The sequence below is a fragment of the Sus scrofa genome, chromosome 3 (genome assembly GCF_054392235.1).
Source record: "Sus scrofa isolate SSC_HxYL_T2T_F1_AM1 chromosome 3, Sscrofa_HxYL_maternal_Yorkshire_Landrace_v2.0, whole genome shotgun sequence".
Lineage (NCBI taxonomy): Eukaryota > Metazoa > Chordata > Mammalia > Artiodactyla > Suidae > Sus > Sus scrofa.
Window position 1 is genome coordinate 16,501,264 of NC_139385.1, and position 13,088 is coordinate 16,514,351.

The 13,088-nt window shown below is 57.0% G+C and overlaps 1 protein-coding gene and 1 long non-coding RNA gene across 2 annotated transcripts; one reads left to right on the forward strand and one right to left on the reverse strand.

The window, feature by feature from the left end:
• Positions 1 to 3,614: 3,614 nt before the first annotated feature.
• On the forward strand, positions 3,615 to 12,908 carry ASL (argininosuccinate lyase). Its single transcript, XM_021086360.2, has 17 exons — positions 3,615 to 3,652; positions 3,835 to 3,889; positions 6,834 to 7,028; positions 7,361 to 7,444; positions 7,675 to 7,731; positions 7,878 to 7,975; positions 9,118 to 9,195; positions 9,279 to 9,356; positions 9,817 to 9,869; positions 10,166 to 10,228; positions 10,403 to 10,517; positions 10,645 to 10,729; positions 10,840 to 10,899; positions 11,123 to 11,206; positions 12,279 to 12,359; positions 12,514 to 12,620; positions 12,721 to 12,908. Exons 2-17 carry the CDS (start codon positions 3,878 to 3,880, stop codon positions 12,863 to 12,865), a joined length of 1,395 nt encoding a protein of 464 aa, XP_020942019.1. The 5' UTR covers positions 3,615 to 3,652; positions 3,835 to 3,877; the 3' UTR covers positions 12,866 to 12,908.
• LOC102161858 (uncharacterized) lies at positions 5,731 to 8,057 on the reverse strand. The gene is made up of 3 exons (XR_302139.3): positions 7,890 to 8,057; positions 6,513 to 6,593; positions 5,731 to 6,412 (listed from the first exon to the last, which is right to left on the reverse strand). It is a non-coding gene; the product is annotated as an uncharacterized LOC102161858 (long non-coding RNA).
• Positions 12,909 to 13,088: the final 180 nt, after the last annotated feature.

Below are 13,088 nucleotides of genomic sequence, written 5' to 3' on the forward strand. Positions count from 1 at the left end.
TGACCTACACCACAGCTCACAGCGATAGCAACATTAAGATCCTTAACTCACTGAGTGAGGCCAGGGATCGAACTCATATCCTCATATATCCTAGTCAGGCTCCTTAACCACTGAGCCATGAAGGGAACTCCCTCCCCTGACTTTTAAAATCTGTTTGCCCAACATCCATTCATGATCAAGACCCTCGCCAAAGTGGGTATAGAGGGAACATTCCTGAACATAATCAAAGCCATTTATGATAAACCCACAGCAAATATAATACTCAATGGGGAAAAACTGAAAGCCTTCTCACTCAAATCTGGAATAAGACAGGGATGCCCACTCTCACCACTGCTCTTCAACATAGTTTTGGAAGTCCTAGCCACAGCAATTAGGCAAACAAAAGAAATAAAAGGCATCCATATAGGAAGAGAAGAGATAAAACTGTCACTGTATGCAGACGACATGATACTATACATAGAAAACCCTAAGGACTCAACCCAAAAACTACTCGAACTGATTAACAAATTCAGTAAAGTAGCAGGATATAAGATTAACATTCAGAAGTCAGTCGCGGAGTTCCCGTCGTGGCGCAGTGGTTAACGAATCCGACTAGGAACCATGAGGTTGCGGGTTCGGTCCCTGCCCTTGCTCAGTGGGTTAACGATCCGGCGTTGCCGTGAGCTGTGGTGTAGGTTGCAGACTCGGCTCGGATCCCTCGTTGCTGTGGCTCTGGTGTAGGCTAGTGGCTGCAGCTCCGATTCGACCCCTAGCCTGGGAACCTCCATATGCCGTGGGAGCGGCCCCAAAGAAATAGCAAAAAAAAAAAGAAAAAGAAAAAAAAAAAAAAAAAGAAAAGGAATACAAAAATACAATACCTTTTAAAAATGCACCTCACAAAATCAAATACCTCGGAATACACCTGACCAAGGAGGTAAAGGACCTATGTGCCGAGAACTATAAAACTTTAATCAAAGAAATCAAAGAAGATGTAAAGAAATGGAAAGATATTCCATGTTCATGGATTGGAAAAATCAATATTGTAAAAATGGCCATACTACCTAACGCAATTTACAGATTCAATGCAATCCCTATCAAATTACCCAGGATATTTTTCACAGAACTAGAACAAACAACCCAAAAATTTATATGGAACAGCAAAAGACCCAGAACCACCAAAGCAATCCTGAGAAACAAAAACCAAGCAGGAGGCATAACTCTCCCAGACTTCAAGAAATACCTCAAAGCCACAGTCATCAAAACAGTGTGGTACTGGTATCAAAACAGACAGACAGACCAATGGAACAGAATAGAGAACCCAGAAATAAACCCTGACACCTATGGTCAATTAATCTTTGACAAGGGAGGCAAGAACATACAATGGGAACAAGAAAGTCTATTCAGCAAGCATTGCTGGGAAACCTGGACAGCTGCATGCAAAGCAATGAAACTAGAACACACCCTCACACCATGCACAAAAATAAACTCCAAATGGCTGAAAGACTTAAATATACGACAGGACACCATCAAACTACTAGAAGAGAACATAGGCAGAACACTCTCTGACATCAGTATCATGAATATTTTCTCAGGTTAGTCTCCCAAAGCAATAGAAATTAGAGCAAAAATAAACCCATGGGACCTCATCAAACTGAAAAGCTTTTGCACAGCAAAGGAAACCAAAAAGAAAACAAAAAGACAACTTTCAGAATGGGAGAAAATAGTTTCAAATGATGCAACGGACAAGGGCTTAATCTCTAGAATATATAAGCAACTTGTACAACCCAACAGCAAAAAAGCCAATCAATCAATGGAAAAATGGGCAAAAGACCTGAATAGACTGTTCTCCAAGGAAGATATACAGATGGCCAGAAAACACATGAAAAAATGCTCAACATCGCTGATTATAAGAGAAATGCAAATCAAAACTACCATGAGATACCACCTCACACTAGTCAGAATGGCCATCATTAATAAATCCACAAATAACAAGTGCTGGAGGGCTGTGGAGAAAAGGGAACCCTCCTGCACTGTTGGTGGGAATGTAAACTGGTACAGCCACTATGGAGAACAGTTTGGAGATACCTTAGAAATCTATACATAGAACTTCCATATGACCCTGCAATCCCACTCTTGGGCATCTATCCGGACAAAACTCTACTTAAAAGAGACACATGCACCCGCATGTTCATTGCAGCCCTATTCACAATAGCCAGGACATGGAAACAATCCAAATGTCCATCGACAGAGGATTGGATTCGGAAGAGGTGGTATACATACACAATGTAATACTACTCAGCCATAAAAAAGAATGACATAATGCCATTTACAGCAACATGGATGGAACCAGAGACTCTCATACTGAGTGAAATGAGCCAGAAAGACAAAGACAAACACCATATGATATCACTTATAACTGGAATCTAATATCCAGCACAAATGAACATCTCCTCAGAAAAGAAAATCATGGACTTGGAAAATAGACTTGTAGCTGCCGGATGGAAGAGGGAGGGAGTGGGAGGGATCGGGAGCTTGGGGTTATCAGACACAATTTAGAATAGATTTACAAGGAGATCCTGCTGAGTAGTATTGAGAACTATGTCTAGATACTCATGTTGCAACAGAACAAAGGGTGGGGGAACAAATGTATACATGTAAGGATAACTTGATCCCCTTGCTGTACAGTGGGAAAATAAAAGGAAAAAAAAAAGAAAGTTAACTATTAAAAAAAACAAAAAACAAAAAAGTCTTTTCTCCCTATGACCTATGGAACCAAGACCAAACCTTCTCCTTTGACATTCAAGACCCTGACCTGCCCCAGCCTGCCTCCCACCTCTCCTCCCCACCCCTGTCCTCAAGCCCCTGACCCTGTGTGATAGGCTCTCTGACGGTTTCCTGTTCTCCATGCAAGCCATTCACCTTCTGGTCTCTGGCCTCGAGGACTTTGCCCAGGCCGCTCCCCCTGCAGGGAATGTTCTAATCCTCTTTTTCGCTGAGCTAAAAGCAAAATGACCCATCTTCTATGACGCAGCTCAGGGGACATCTCCCCCAGAATGTGGCACTTCCAGGGCAGAAGTTCGAGCCTGTACTCCTGGCGCCTAGAACCCAGGCTCTCATTCGTGCTGAAGTCGTGTCAAGGACCCCTGAGAACCCCCAGATAAACGCCCCGCCCTGCACTGCCCTCTGTGCTCCCTGCACACCTTGTCCACGCTTTGTTAGAGCTTCTTGACGCAGGTATCATTTCTTCAGTGTCTAACTCTGTATCTAGTGCAGAAGAGGTGCCGGGAACGTGCTTGTTGAATGAATGAAAGATTGGGCATGCCATTTCACCTTATACCTCTAGTGAGCCCGCCAGGCCCGGCCCAGTGTCTTTGCCTCTATCCCTAGCCTAGGTCTCCCTCCTGTGCCCGCGGCAGTCTGCAGTCTTGAGCACGGTCGCTCAGGCACCACCCTCACGGTTCCCTACCTGTGGTGGATCAGCCCCGAGCAGCTCGGAGGCGGCTCCGCCCACAACCCGGGTTGGAGGGAAGAGGCAACGCCCACCAGGCCGGGCCGCCAGGATTGGTGCGGCCGCTGCCAGGAGGAGGGGGCAGAGCCAGGCAGGGGCTGACGCTCCCGGCCAGAAAAGCCCAGCCGGGTGGCTCCGAGAGACGCACGGCGCAGCCTGGCGGTGGTGAGTGTGCGGCTGGACAGGCGGGGCGGGCGGGAGCGGAGGACGCAGAGGACCCGGACGAGAGCGCCAGGGCTGCCCACGTCCGCCTACACCAAGCGCCGTGCCCCAACCTGGAGCCGCCTCGCCCCAGGGACCCCCGGCCAGGGGGCCGAGGAGGTCCTCAGTCCTGTCCTGTCTTCCAGACCCGGAGGACTGAGGCTCCCGGACGACGAGGAACCGCCCAACATGGCATCAGAGGTTAGTGGGACCTCGGGGACGCCTATCTGCCGAGCCTCCAAAGGAAGGGGTGGGGCGCCCTGGGGGCCGGTCGGGGCGTGACCTGCGCAGGCGATCTTCCCGCCGCCCTCCTGGTAATTGTCTTCGCTGGCTCCAGGCGGTGGGTATCCCATGGCGCACCTGCCAGAGCCCCAGGGAAGAACTTTGTCCTGACTTCCCGGTGTCCCCACCACCGTCTGCTCTCCCTCCTCCCCTGGCTAACGTACCAACCTACACGGCTGAGGAGGGTGCCCCTGACCTGACTTGACAGTGGTCTAAGCCAGGAGGAAAAAGGTGCTGCCCACTCGTTCAGCCCCCTTACCTCCTCATTCCTCCCCACCCCACCCCGTCAATCCCCATCGTGTTCCCCTCTCCTGGTAGCAACTGGTGCCTGTGTAGCAGAGTCCACGTGACTCTTGCCTGTGTTAAGAGCCGGGAAGTAGGGGACTGTGCCTTGTGGCCCCAGTACCTGGTGGCTTCCGGTCTCACTGGCCTCTCCCCCTCAGAGCCAGAGGACTCCTGGGTCCTGACAGTGGCAGGAGGCCAAGACACAGGTTCCCTTCCTTGGGCCTCAGTTGATGTATCTGGCAGATGGGAATAATAACAGCTGTCTGTCTGCCTCTGTGAGGTACTGGATCATGAAGTCATTGCTTTGAACCCGTCAGGTAAAAGGGGCTGTTTGCTCCATCCCAGTGAAGGGAATCCTGGGCCTGGGGAGCAGGAGGTCTGGGTTCCAGTCCCTTCTGGCCCTCCGGAGCTGGCAAGTCACTTCCTCTTTGGGCCTTAGTTTGTTCTTCTGAGTAAAGTGGCTAAGACCACCGGCCCTGCTGGCTTCTGGGTCATGGTGGAGGGTCTATGGCAGGGCCTGGACTTTGGATTCAAAGAGACTTGGTTTTTGAAGTAGTTACTCAACCTCCCTGAACCTCTTTCCTCATTTGTAAAATAGGGGTAACAGTGCCCACCTCCTGGGAGGGTGTAATAGCATCTGGAGAGTGCCTAGCACAGGGCCCCACAATAGTAGGTGCTCAATAAACGGTGTTAATGACACGAAGAGTGACAACACTGCTATTCCCCACGGGTGTTCAAAATTGGCTGTTGCTCACTCATCCCAGCCCAACCTGGTGTCCCTGTGCCCTTGCCCCAAAGGGACCCTTCTGGCCCAGATGTGCTCTGACTTACAAAGCCCTCTCCCACCACCCGGCTCCTCACTCAGTGCCCAGGAGGTGGCACCTCACTCTGACATCCTCCTGGGGTCCTTTTAGGCCTGCCAGTGGGATAGAAGCTCGGTCCGATGCGGAGTAGGCCTCCTTCAGGAGACTCTGCTTGCCCCAGGCGGTCCTGTGGGTTGGCACTAATTGGTTTGGCTGCAGCCCCACTTGTTAAGTAGTTGTTATTACGAACAACCCATGAAGGGAGTCCAGGGACCTGCTGGGGAGGTGCTGCCCAGCCACTGGCTGAAAGGCTGACTCCCTATCCTGACTGGCTGGCCCTGGCCCTCTGACCCCCGTGCTGAGGACCAGGGAGGGCCTCACGTGGTGCTTTGCTGGAGGTCTAGGGTTGGCTGGGCAGCAGAGGGCTGAGCGGCGGGTCCAGCCTCTGAGGGGCACAGAAGCTGCATCTGCCGGGCAGAGTCCTCTGGCAGCCAAGGCTGCTGCACACTGAGGGTCAGCTCAGAGCCTGGGTCCAGAGCATGGTGGAGGTCTCGATGGTGCCAGGAGTGGAGTTAAGGCACACCCAGACCCTGGCAGCCCCGGGCCAAGAATTTACCTAGAATTTACTGTGCTCTGTATGCCATTAGCTTAATCTAATTGAACGCTGGCAACTCCATCAAAAAGGTGTTATTGTTATTCCTAGTTCATAGAGAGGCAACCCCGAGGGTTAGAGAGATTACGCAACATACGTATGGTCAAGAGGCTAACACAGGTTTGGGACACTGCCGGGGGACAGAGGAGAACATATGCCCCCAGAGGCCACTGTAAACCACCCCTCCACAGAAAAGATGTCAGTGAAGTAACATGTCCACCTCCACCCAGCACCCCCTCCTCCCGTCCTTGACACATGTCCTTGGCATACCTCCCTTGGCATGCTGGGCGTTTCACTGCCCCTCAGGGGTTCTGCGCCCCCTCCCCCATCTGTCCCATGCCCTGACCTATGCCCTCTTTCAAAACAGAGGTATCTCTGTCCCATCCCTCTGCCCTTGGCTCCAGGGGGGCAGAGGGTCAGCCAGTGACCTCCCAGAAGGCAATAACAAAGGGTGCCTCAGGGGGCTCTCCAGAGGGGGAGGGGGACGCTGGGAACCTAGCCCCACCCCCAGCTGGGGGAGGGAGACCCAGGCAGCGTGAGACTGAGGGGGCCCCTCAGGTGCCTCCTCGCTGTCCCTGAAGCAAAAGTTCAGAGCAGCAGAGCAAGCAGAGGCCCTGATGGAGTGTGGGGTTAGCGCCTCGGGCTGCCCCTCTCTGTGGCGCAGTAGCACTGGTACCTCCTTCAGAGGGTGGCCGATGGTGCCTGGCACACAATGAGAAGGGGACGTATGTTAGTATTATTGTCATTGCCCCTCGAATAGCAGAGCTGGATTCCAACTCTGGATTCCAGAGTGATTTCTCACCTTGATCAGTGGCAGGAAAGGTCCCGGAAGTTCTCTGTGGCCTCAGAGGTGCCTGTCACCATCTCCCTAGAGCAGCGCCGCCTGGTGGGAAAGATGCCCCCTAACTTCAGCGTCCAGCCAGGTTCCCGCATTCACTCCCTGAGTGACTCCGGGCACGTGCCTGATGCTCTCTGAGCCTCAGCTCCCTCATCTGCCCAGTGAGAAGCTCCCTGCCCGCCGGCTGCCACCGCCATCAGACTTGATATCTGTCCCAAGGGCCCTTTGTGAGAGGCACTGTTCTCAAGGGGGGAGGAGATTCACAGCGTCTGCTCTCCCGGCTAGAGCGGGAAGCTGTGGGGTGGCCGCTTTGTGGGTGCAGTGGACCCCATCATGGAGAAGTTCAACGCATCCATCGCCTATGACCGGCACCTGTGGGAGGTGGACGTGCAGGGCAGCAAGGCCTACAGCCGGGGCCTGGAGAAGGCGGGGCTCCTCACCAAGGCCGAGATGGACCAGATACTCCACGGCCTGGATAAGGTACCCTTCACGCCCTGACCTCCCCCCTCCCCACCCGCCCCCGGGGTCCCAGGCTTCCATCAAATCCCCGCGCGCCCCTTGCAGTGTCATCCCAAGCATCTCCCGTCCCCTCGTGGTGATTATAAGCCCAGAGAGATGCCCTTTAACCTTGTGCTGTGCTGTCTCTCTTTATTTTTCAATGCCCCTGTGGTCCGTGGCTCCTGAGCAAAGGTGCACCAGGCCTGAGATGCTCCTGGGGTGGGTGGTGACACAGCCCCTCCTGTGAAGTGCTGCAAGGACTCAGCTGCCCGTGACTGCCCTCCTGACCTCTGTGTTGCTGCCACCTGCTGCAGGTAGCTGAGGAGTGGGCCCAGGGCACCTTCAAACTCAACCCCAATGATGAAGACATCCATACGGCCAATGAGCGGCGTCTGAAGGTGCGACACCAGCCCCGCCCTCCACCCTGCTTGCCCTGCGTCCCTTTGAGCATAAGCACCAGCATTCTCTTCCCTTCATCATATGACCTCAGAACAGGAGGTCTCGGCAGGGATGGCAGGGACGTGGGCAGCACCAGGGGACCCTGAGGCAGGGAGGGAGGGCCACAGGCTGGGGAGGGGTGCGCCCCACCTGGGCTGACCCCTACCGCCTGCTTCCATGCACCCCCCAGGAGCTCATCGGTGAAACGGCAGGGAAGCTGCACACAGGACGAAGTCGGAACGACCAGGTGCTGCAGCCCCCGCCCCCGCCCCCACCCTGCGTCTTCCCAGCCCTGGGGAGCACAGGCAACAGAGTTAGGGCTCAGCCCCGATCCTGGCTCCCCAGGGAAGCAGCACATCTGTGTCCCTGAGGGCCACCTCCTTCTCCCCACAGGTGGTCACTGACCTCAGGCTGTGGATGCGGCAGAACTGCTCCGCCCTCTCGGCCCTCCTCCGGGAGCTCATCAGAACCATGGTGGATCGGGCAGAGGCGTGAGTCCCCGGGACACAGGGTGGCAGCGACGGGATGAAGGCAGCTGAGGACTCTGCTCCCCTGAGACAGGCAGCCACAGACCTAGGTGGTAGGGGTGTTGAGGGTTGGGGAGCCAGGCTTTGGGGCACAGGGGTTCCCAGAGCTCCTGGACCGAGTGAGGCGGAGCAGGAGCAACCAGGCGTGGGGCACTTGCTGCAGCATCCCTCCCTGAGGCAGCCCCGCTCAGTAGCAGGGCAAGCTCACCCTTGCAGATCCACAGGCAGGAGGCTAAGGCGCTGGGCGGATGATGCCCTGAAGCCTGAGGAAAGGGGCTGGCTTGCCTGGGGCAGCCAGAGAGTCACCCCTCAGCCTGCCCGTGCCCCATGTCCCCATACCCACCCAGCATGGCGGGCAAAGGACCGAGCCGAGGGCCGCCTCCCGCTGGCCTCATCCCAAGCTCTGGCTCTGGGACATCACGGCTGAGAAGGCTCTGTTTGGTGTCAGAGACAGGGTGGACCCCTCCTCTTTCCCAGCTCCCTGTGACCCCTGTTTCACTGCCTTCACCGGTGGGGGAAAACAAGGGCCCAAGAACTGTCATTTTGGGGGCAGGTGTTGGGAGGAATAGGGAGTGACTGCAGAGGAGCCGAGGGTTTCTTTCTTGGGGCGATGAAACTGTATGCGGATGGCTGTACACGAACCGTATACTTAAATTGGGTGGTTTATATGTGAATTATATCTCAATAAAGCTGTTTATTTTTTAAAAGCAGAACTGTCACCCACAGCACCTCTGCCTCTGCCCTGCCTACTTTAAAGGGCCCCCAGCTATTCTGGGTGCCTCTGGAGCAACTCACACTCACAAACTCACTGTCAGGTGGTACCTGTGTGTGCCTTCTCCCCTGCCCGGCCCCTGCCCAGATCTGCTGCCAAGGTGCAGGGCCCGAGCTGAAGACATCACCTATGCTTGGTCCCACGCTCACCCCTTGGAGGCCCCACTTCCGGACTCTTCCCTGACACCATGTTTGTCCCCAGGAGATCACTTGGTCCCTTATGCAGATTCTTGGTGGGCCCGCCCTGGAGGCCTGCAGGGTCCTAAGTGTCACAGGCAGCCTCGCCTGACCCTCCAGAGCCCCTCAGGCTCCCCGCCTCTGCTCTTCCCCCGCAGGGAACGTGACATCCTCTTCCCGGGGTACACACACCTGCAGAGGGCTCAGCCCATCCGCTGGAGCCACTGGATCCTGAGGTGAGTGGGGCGGTGCCAGGGGGGCCATGCCCGAGGGGAGGGGCGCAGGCTGCCCTGACCCTCCTGCTCCCGGCTCCCCACAGCCATGCTGTGGCACTGACCAGAGACTCCGAGAGGCTGCTGGAGGTGCAGAAGCGGATCAATGTCCTGCCCCTGGGGAGGTAAGCAAGGCCCCAGGACCCCAAGGGTGGAGGGGGTGGGCATGCCTGGTCACCTGGCATCTCTCGCCCCCTCATCCCTGCCCCCGGAGAAGCTCCAGGTGGGCCGTACGGGGGTCCAACAGAAGAGGAGGAAGCAGGGAGGACAGAGGGGGACAGAAAGCCAGGCAATCAGCCTACTGTCCGAGGTGGGAGGGGACAGGGGACGACCACACATGGCCCCTCGGCTCTGAGAGGAGGACGGGTGTGTCAGCAAGGCCAGAGCTCTCTAAAGAAGCTCCAGAGAGCCAGCCAGCAGCTCACGGTGTGTCATGTCCCCTGCGTGGGGACAGGTATCGGCACCCAAGCTGACCGGGCCGTGGTCCTGGCAGCCAGAGCCTGGCACGGGTGTGCACGTGTGTACGTGCCCGGCCTGCCTGCTGGGACACCCACCCCGTTCACTCGGAACCCCCTGTCTCGGCAGCGGGGCCATTGCAGGCAACCCTCTGGGTGTGGACCGGGAGCTGCTGCGAGCAGGTGAGGCGCGCTGCCCCTCCTCCCGGGAGAGCGGGAGCACCACAGACACCCCAGGCCGGGGTGATCTGTGGACATAAGGCTGGAAAAGCAAGGGAGGCCCGGGGTAGGGGTGCCTGGGGCGGGGGAGACTCAGGGCTCCCACCTCCCTCCCGGGACGTATATGAGAGACACCCCGACCTCCTGCCCCTCCAGCTCCCCCTCCCTGAGGGGGGCCGGGGGAGGCGCTGGTTCAGGGGAGAGAAGCCCCTCCTTCCTCCGGCCCAGCCCTGTTGCCTTCCCCCTCCCGCCTGGTCCAGAGCTGAACTTTGGCGCCGTCACTCTCAACAGCATGGATGCCACCAGCGAGCGAGACTTTGTGGGTGAGTCCTGGCAGCCAGCCCGCTGCAGGGTGTGCCTTTAGTCCCCCAGCCCTGGCGCCTCTCCAGCTTCCTGCTACCCCTGTACGGCCCACCTGGAGCTTCTCCGGGGGCAGGGATGAGGGGGCGAGAGGTGCCAGGTGACCAGGCAGCCGGCTCTCCCTTTCCTCCCCCAAGCCGAGTTCCTGTTCTGGGCTTCGCTGTGCATGACCCACCTCAGCAGGATGGCCGAGGACCTCATCCTCTATGGCACCAAGGAATTCAACTTTGTGCAGCTCTCAGACGCCTACAGGTAAGACATCTGCACCCAGGAGCCTGCCTTCCTTCCTCCCCTCACTCCCCAGTCCCTGGGCTGACCTGCCCAGCAGACCAGCCAAGGGGCAGGGGAGCCCCTTCAGCCCCAGCTTCTTTGTCTCCAGCACTGGAAGCAGCCTGATGCCCCAGAAGAAAAACCCAGACAGCCTGGAGCTGATCCGGAGCAAGGCGGGGCGAGTGTTTGGGCGGGTGAGCAGGGCAGGGAGTGGGGGCAGGCCTCCACGCTGATCCGGAGGGGCCCAAGGGACCTTCCGGGACAGCTCCGAGGTGCGGCCTCCTCATCCTCGTCCTCCCCTCAGTGCGCTGGACTCCTGATGACACTCAAGGGACTTCCAAGCACCTACAACAAGGACTTACAGGTATGAGTGCATGAGGGATCTGCCTGCATACACACCACATACCAGTTCTCGGGGTCCTGGCACGCCCAGGCAGGGGCCCCACGGAACTGTGCAGCCAGCCCTTGACCCCCCTGAGAGCTCTCACCCTCCCTGGGTGCAAGGTGTACGGGGTGCTGAGTGTTCCCAGGGGAAGGCAGTGGGGACCTGGCTGCTGGGATCTTACCTCATGCCTCGTGCCTCCTAGGAGGACAAGGAAGCCGTGTTTGAAGTGTCTGACACCATGAGCGCCGTCCTCCAGGTGGCCACTGGAGTCATCTCTACACTGCAGGCAAGACACGCCTCTTCACCACTAGGTCCCGAAATGCAGGGGTGGGATGCCGGGAGGGCGATCTTGAGAGGAGGCAAGGGTGGGTGGGTGGGACTGGAAGCCCTGGGGCAGGGGGAAGGGTACCTGCTTGTTCCTGCCCTGGGGACATTGAAGAGACAAACTGAAGCTGCTGCAGTCGAATGGAAGTGGGTTGGGCTCCAGGGGCCCCATCAACTGCCCGGCCACATGTCTTTTTTTTTTTTTCCCCTTTTTACAACCGCACCCACGGTGTATGGAATGGGCTAGGGGTGAAAGGGAGCTGTAGCTGCCAGCCTACGCCACAGCCACAGCAACACTGGATCCGAGCTGCATCTGTGACCTACAGTGCCGTTTGTGGGAACACCGGATCCTTAACCCACTCAGTGAGGCCAGGGATCGACCCTGCATCCTCAGAGAGACAGTGTCAGATTTTCAACCCATTGAGCCACAAAGGGAACTCCCAGATGTCTTTTTGAACCACTTACTATGGGAAACTGCAGTACACAACAGTTGAGAGGATGTATGATGAGCCCCTACGCACCAACACTCTGCTTAAACAACAATCAACGCTTGTTTCGCTGTCTTTATCCACTCTACTCCCCACCATTGTTTTTAAGCAAATCCCCTCATCCTGTCATTTCATTCCTAAACGGTTCAGGGTGTGTCTCCAAAGCAGTGGTTCTCAGAGTGTGGCCCCAGGATCAGCAGCATCAGCGTCACCTGAGAACTTGACAGAACAGCAATCCTGGGCCCCACTCCAGGTCTACTGAATCAGAGATTCTGGGTTAGGCCACAGTGATCCGTCTGCGTATTAAATCCTCCAGGCGATTCTGATGCTCAAGAGCCTTTGACAATGTCAAGGCAACCCCTGGACACAGCTAATAATTATCAGTAATTATGAAAAGATGGTGCAAGCAGAGAGCACAGAACAGGGTGGAAGAGGGGATCCGCCCAAGGCAGGGGACGTCTTGGCTGAGGTGGCTGGGCCGGGGGATGGCAGCTCCAGGACCCAGGGTCCCCAGGAGTCACCACTCGCCTGGCCTGCTGTCCCCAGGTTCGCCGCGAGAACATGGCACAGGCTCTTAGTCCCGACATGCTGGCCACTGACCTCGCCTACTACCTAGTCCGCAAAGGGGTGAGTATGGAGCAGCCAGGGTGGAGGGGCCAGGGAACAGGGCTGTTCTCCAGGCGGGGGGGTGGGGGTGCTCAGGGAGGGCACAGGCACCCCCAGCAGTACTGAGAGCGGAGGAAGCCTGCATCAGCACGCCCTCCGCCCTGGCGCCCCCCAGATGCCATTCCGCCAGGCCCATGAGGCCTCCGGGAAAGCCGTGTTCATGGCCGAGACCAAGGGGGTAGCCCTCAACCAGCTGTCCCTGCAGGAGCTGCAGAACATCAGGTACGTCCCCTTCCTCCCACCTTCCCTCCCTCTGCCGCCCTCCAGGAAGCAAGGCTGGGGTGGCCGGGCCGCCCTGGTCCATCTCCTCCTTCCCCCCCAGCCCCCTGTTCTCGGGCGACGTGAGCCAGGTGTGGGACTACAGCCACAGCGTGGAGCAGTACACAGCCCTGGGTGGCACTGCGCGCTCCAGTGTCGACTGGCAGATCGCCCAGGTGCGAGCACTCCTGCGGGCACAGCAGGCCTAGAGCCCTCCTCTCCCCGCTCCCAAATAAAACAGACCCAAGCGGAGGCTGTGTGTGGTTCCTGCCCAGCCTGTCTCCCTCCGAGGGGAGCTCTCGGGGGTCTTGAACTGGCAGTAAGAGTCCTCAAGGAAGTAGAAAAATGGGGCAAGCCTGGCTAGAGTCACAGCTGGGGAGGGAGGAGGGGCTCTCATCAGAGCCTCTGCCCTGCGCACCCCCCACCCTTCGC

Bases quoted from the DNA above. Each gene is read 5' to 3' on its own strand.
- ASL (XM_021086360.2), top strand. The intron at 7,976-9,117 runs GTGAGTCCCCGG...CTTCCCCCGCAG, and splicing joins ATGGTGGATCGGGCAGAGGC to GGAACGTGACATCCTCTTCC. The intron at 9,870-10,165 runs GTGAGGCGCGCT...CGCCTGGTCCAG, and splicing joins CCGGGAGCTGCTGCGAGCAG to AGCTGAACTTTGGCGCCGTC.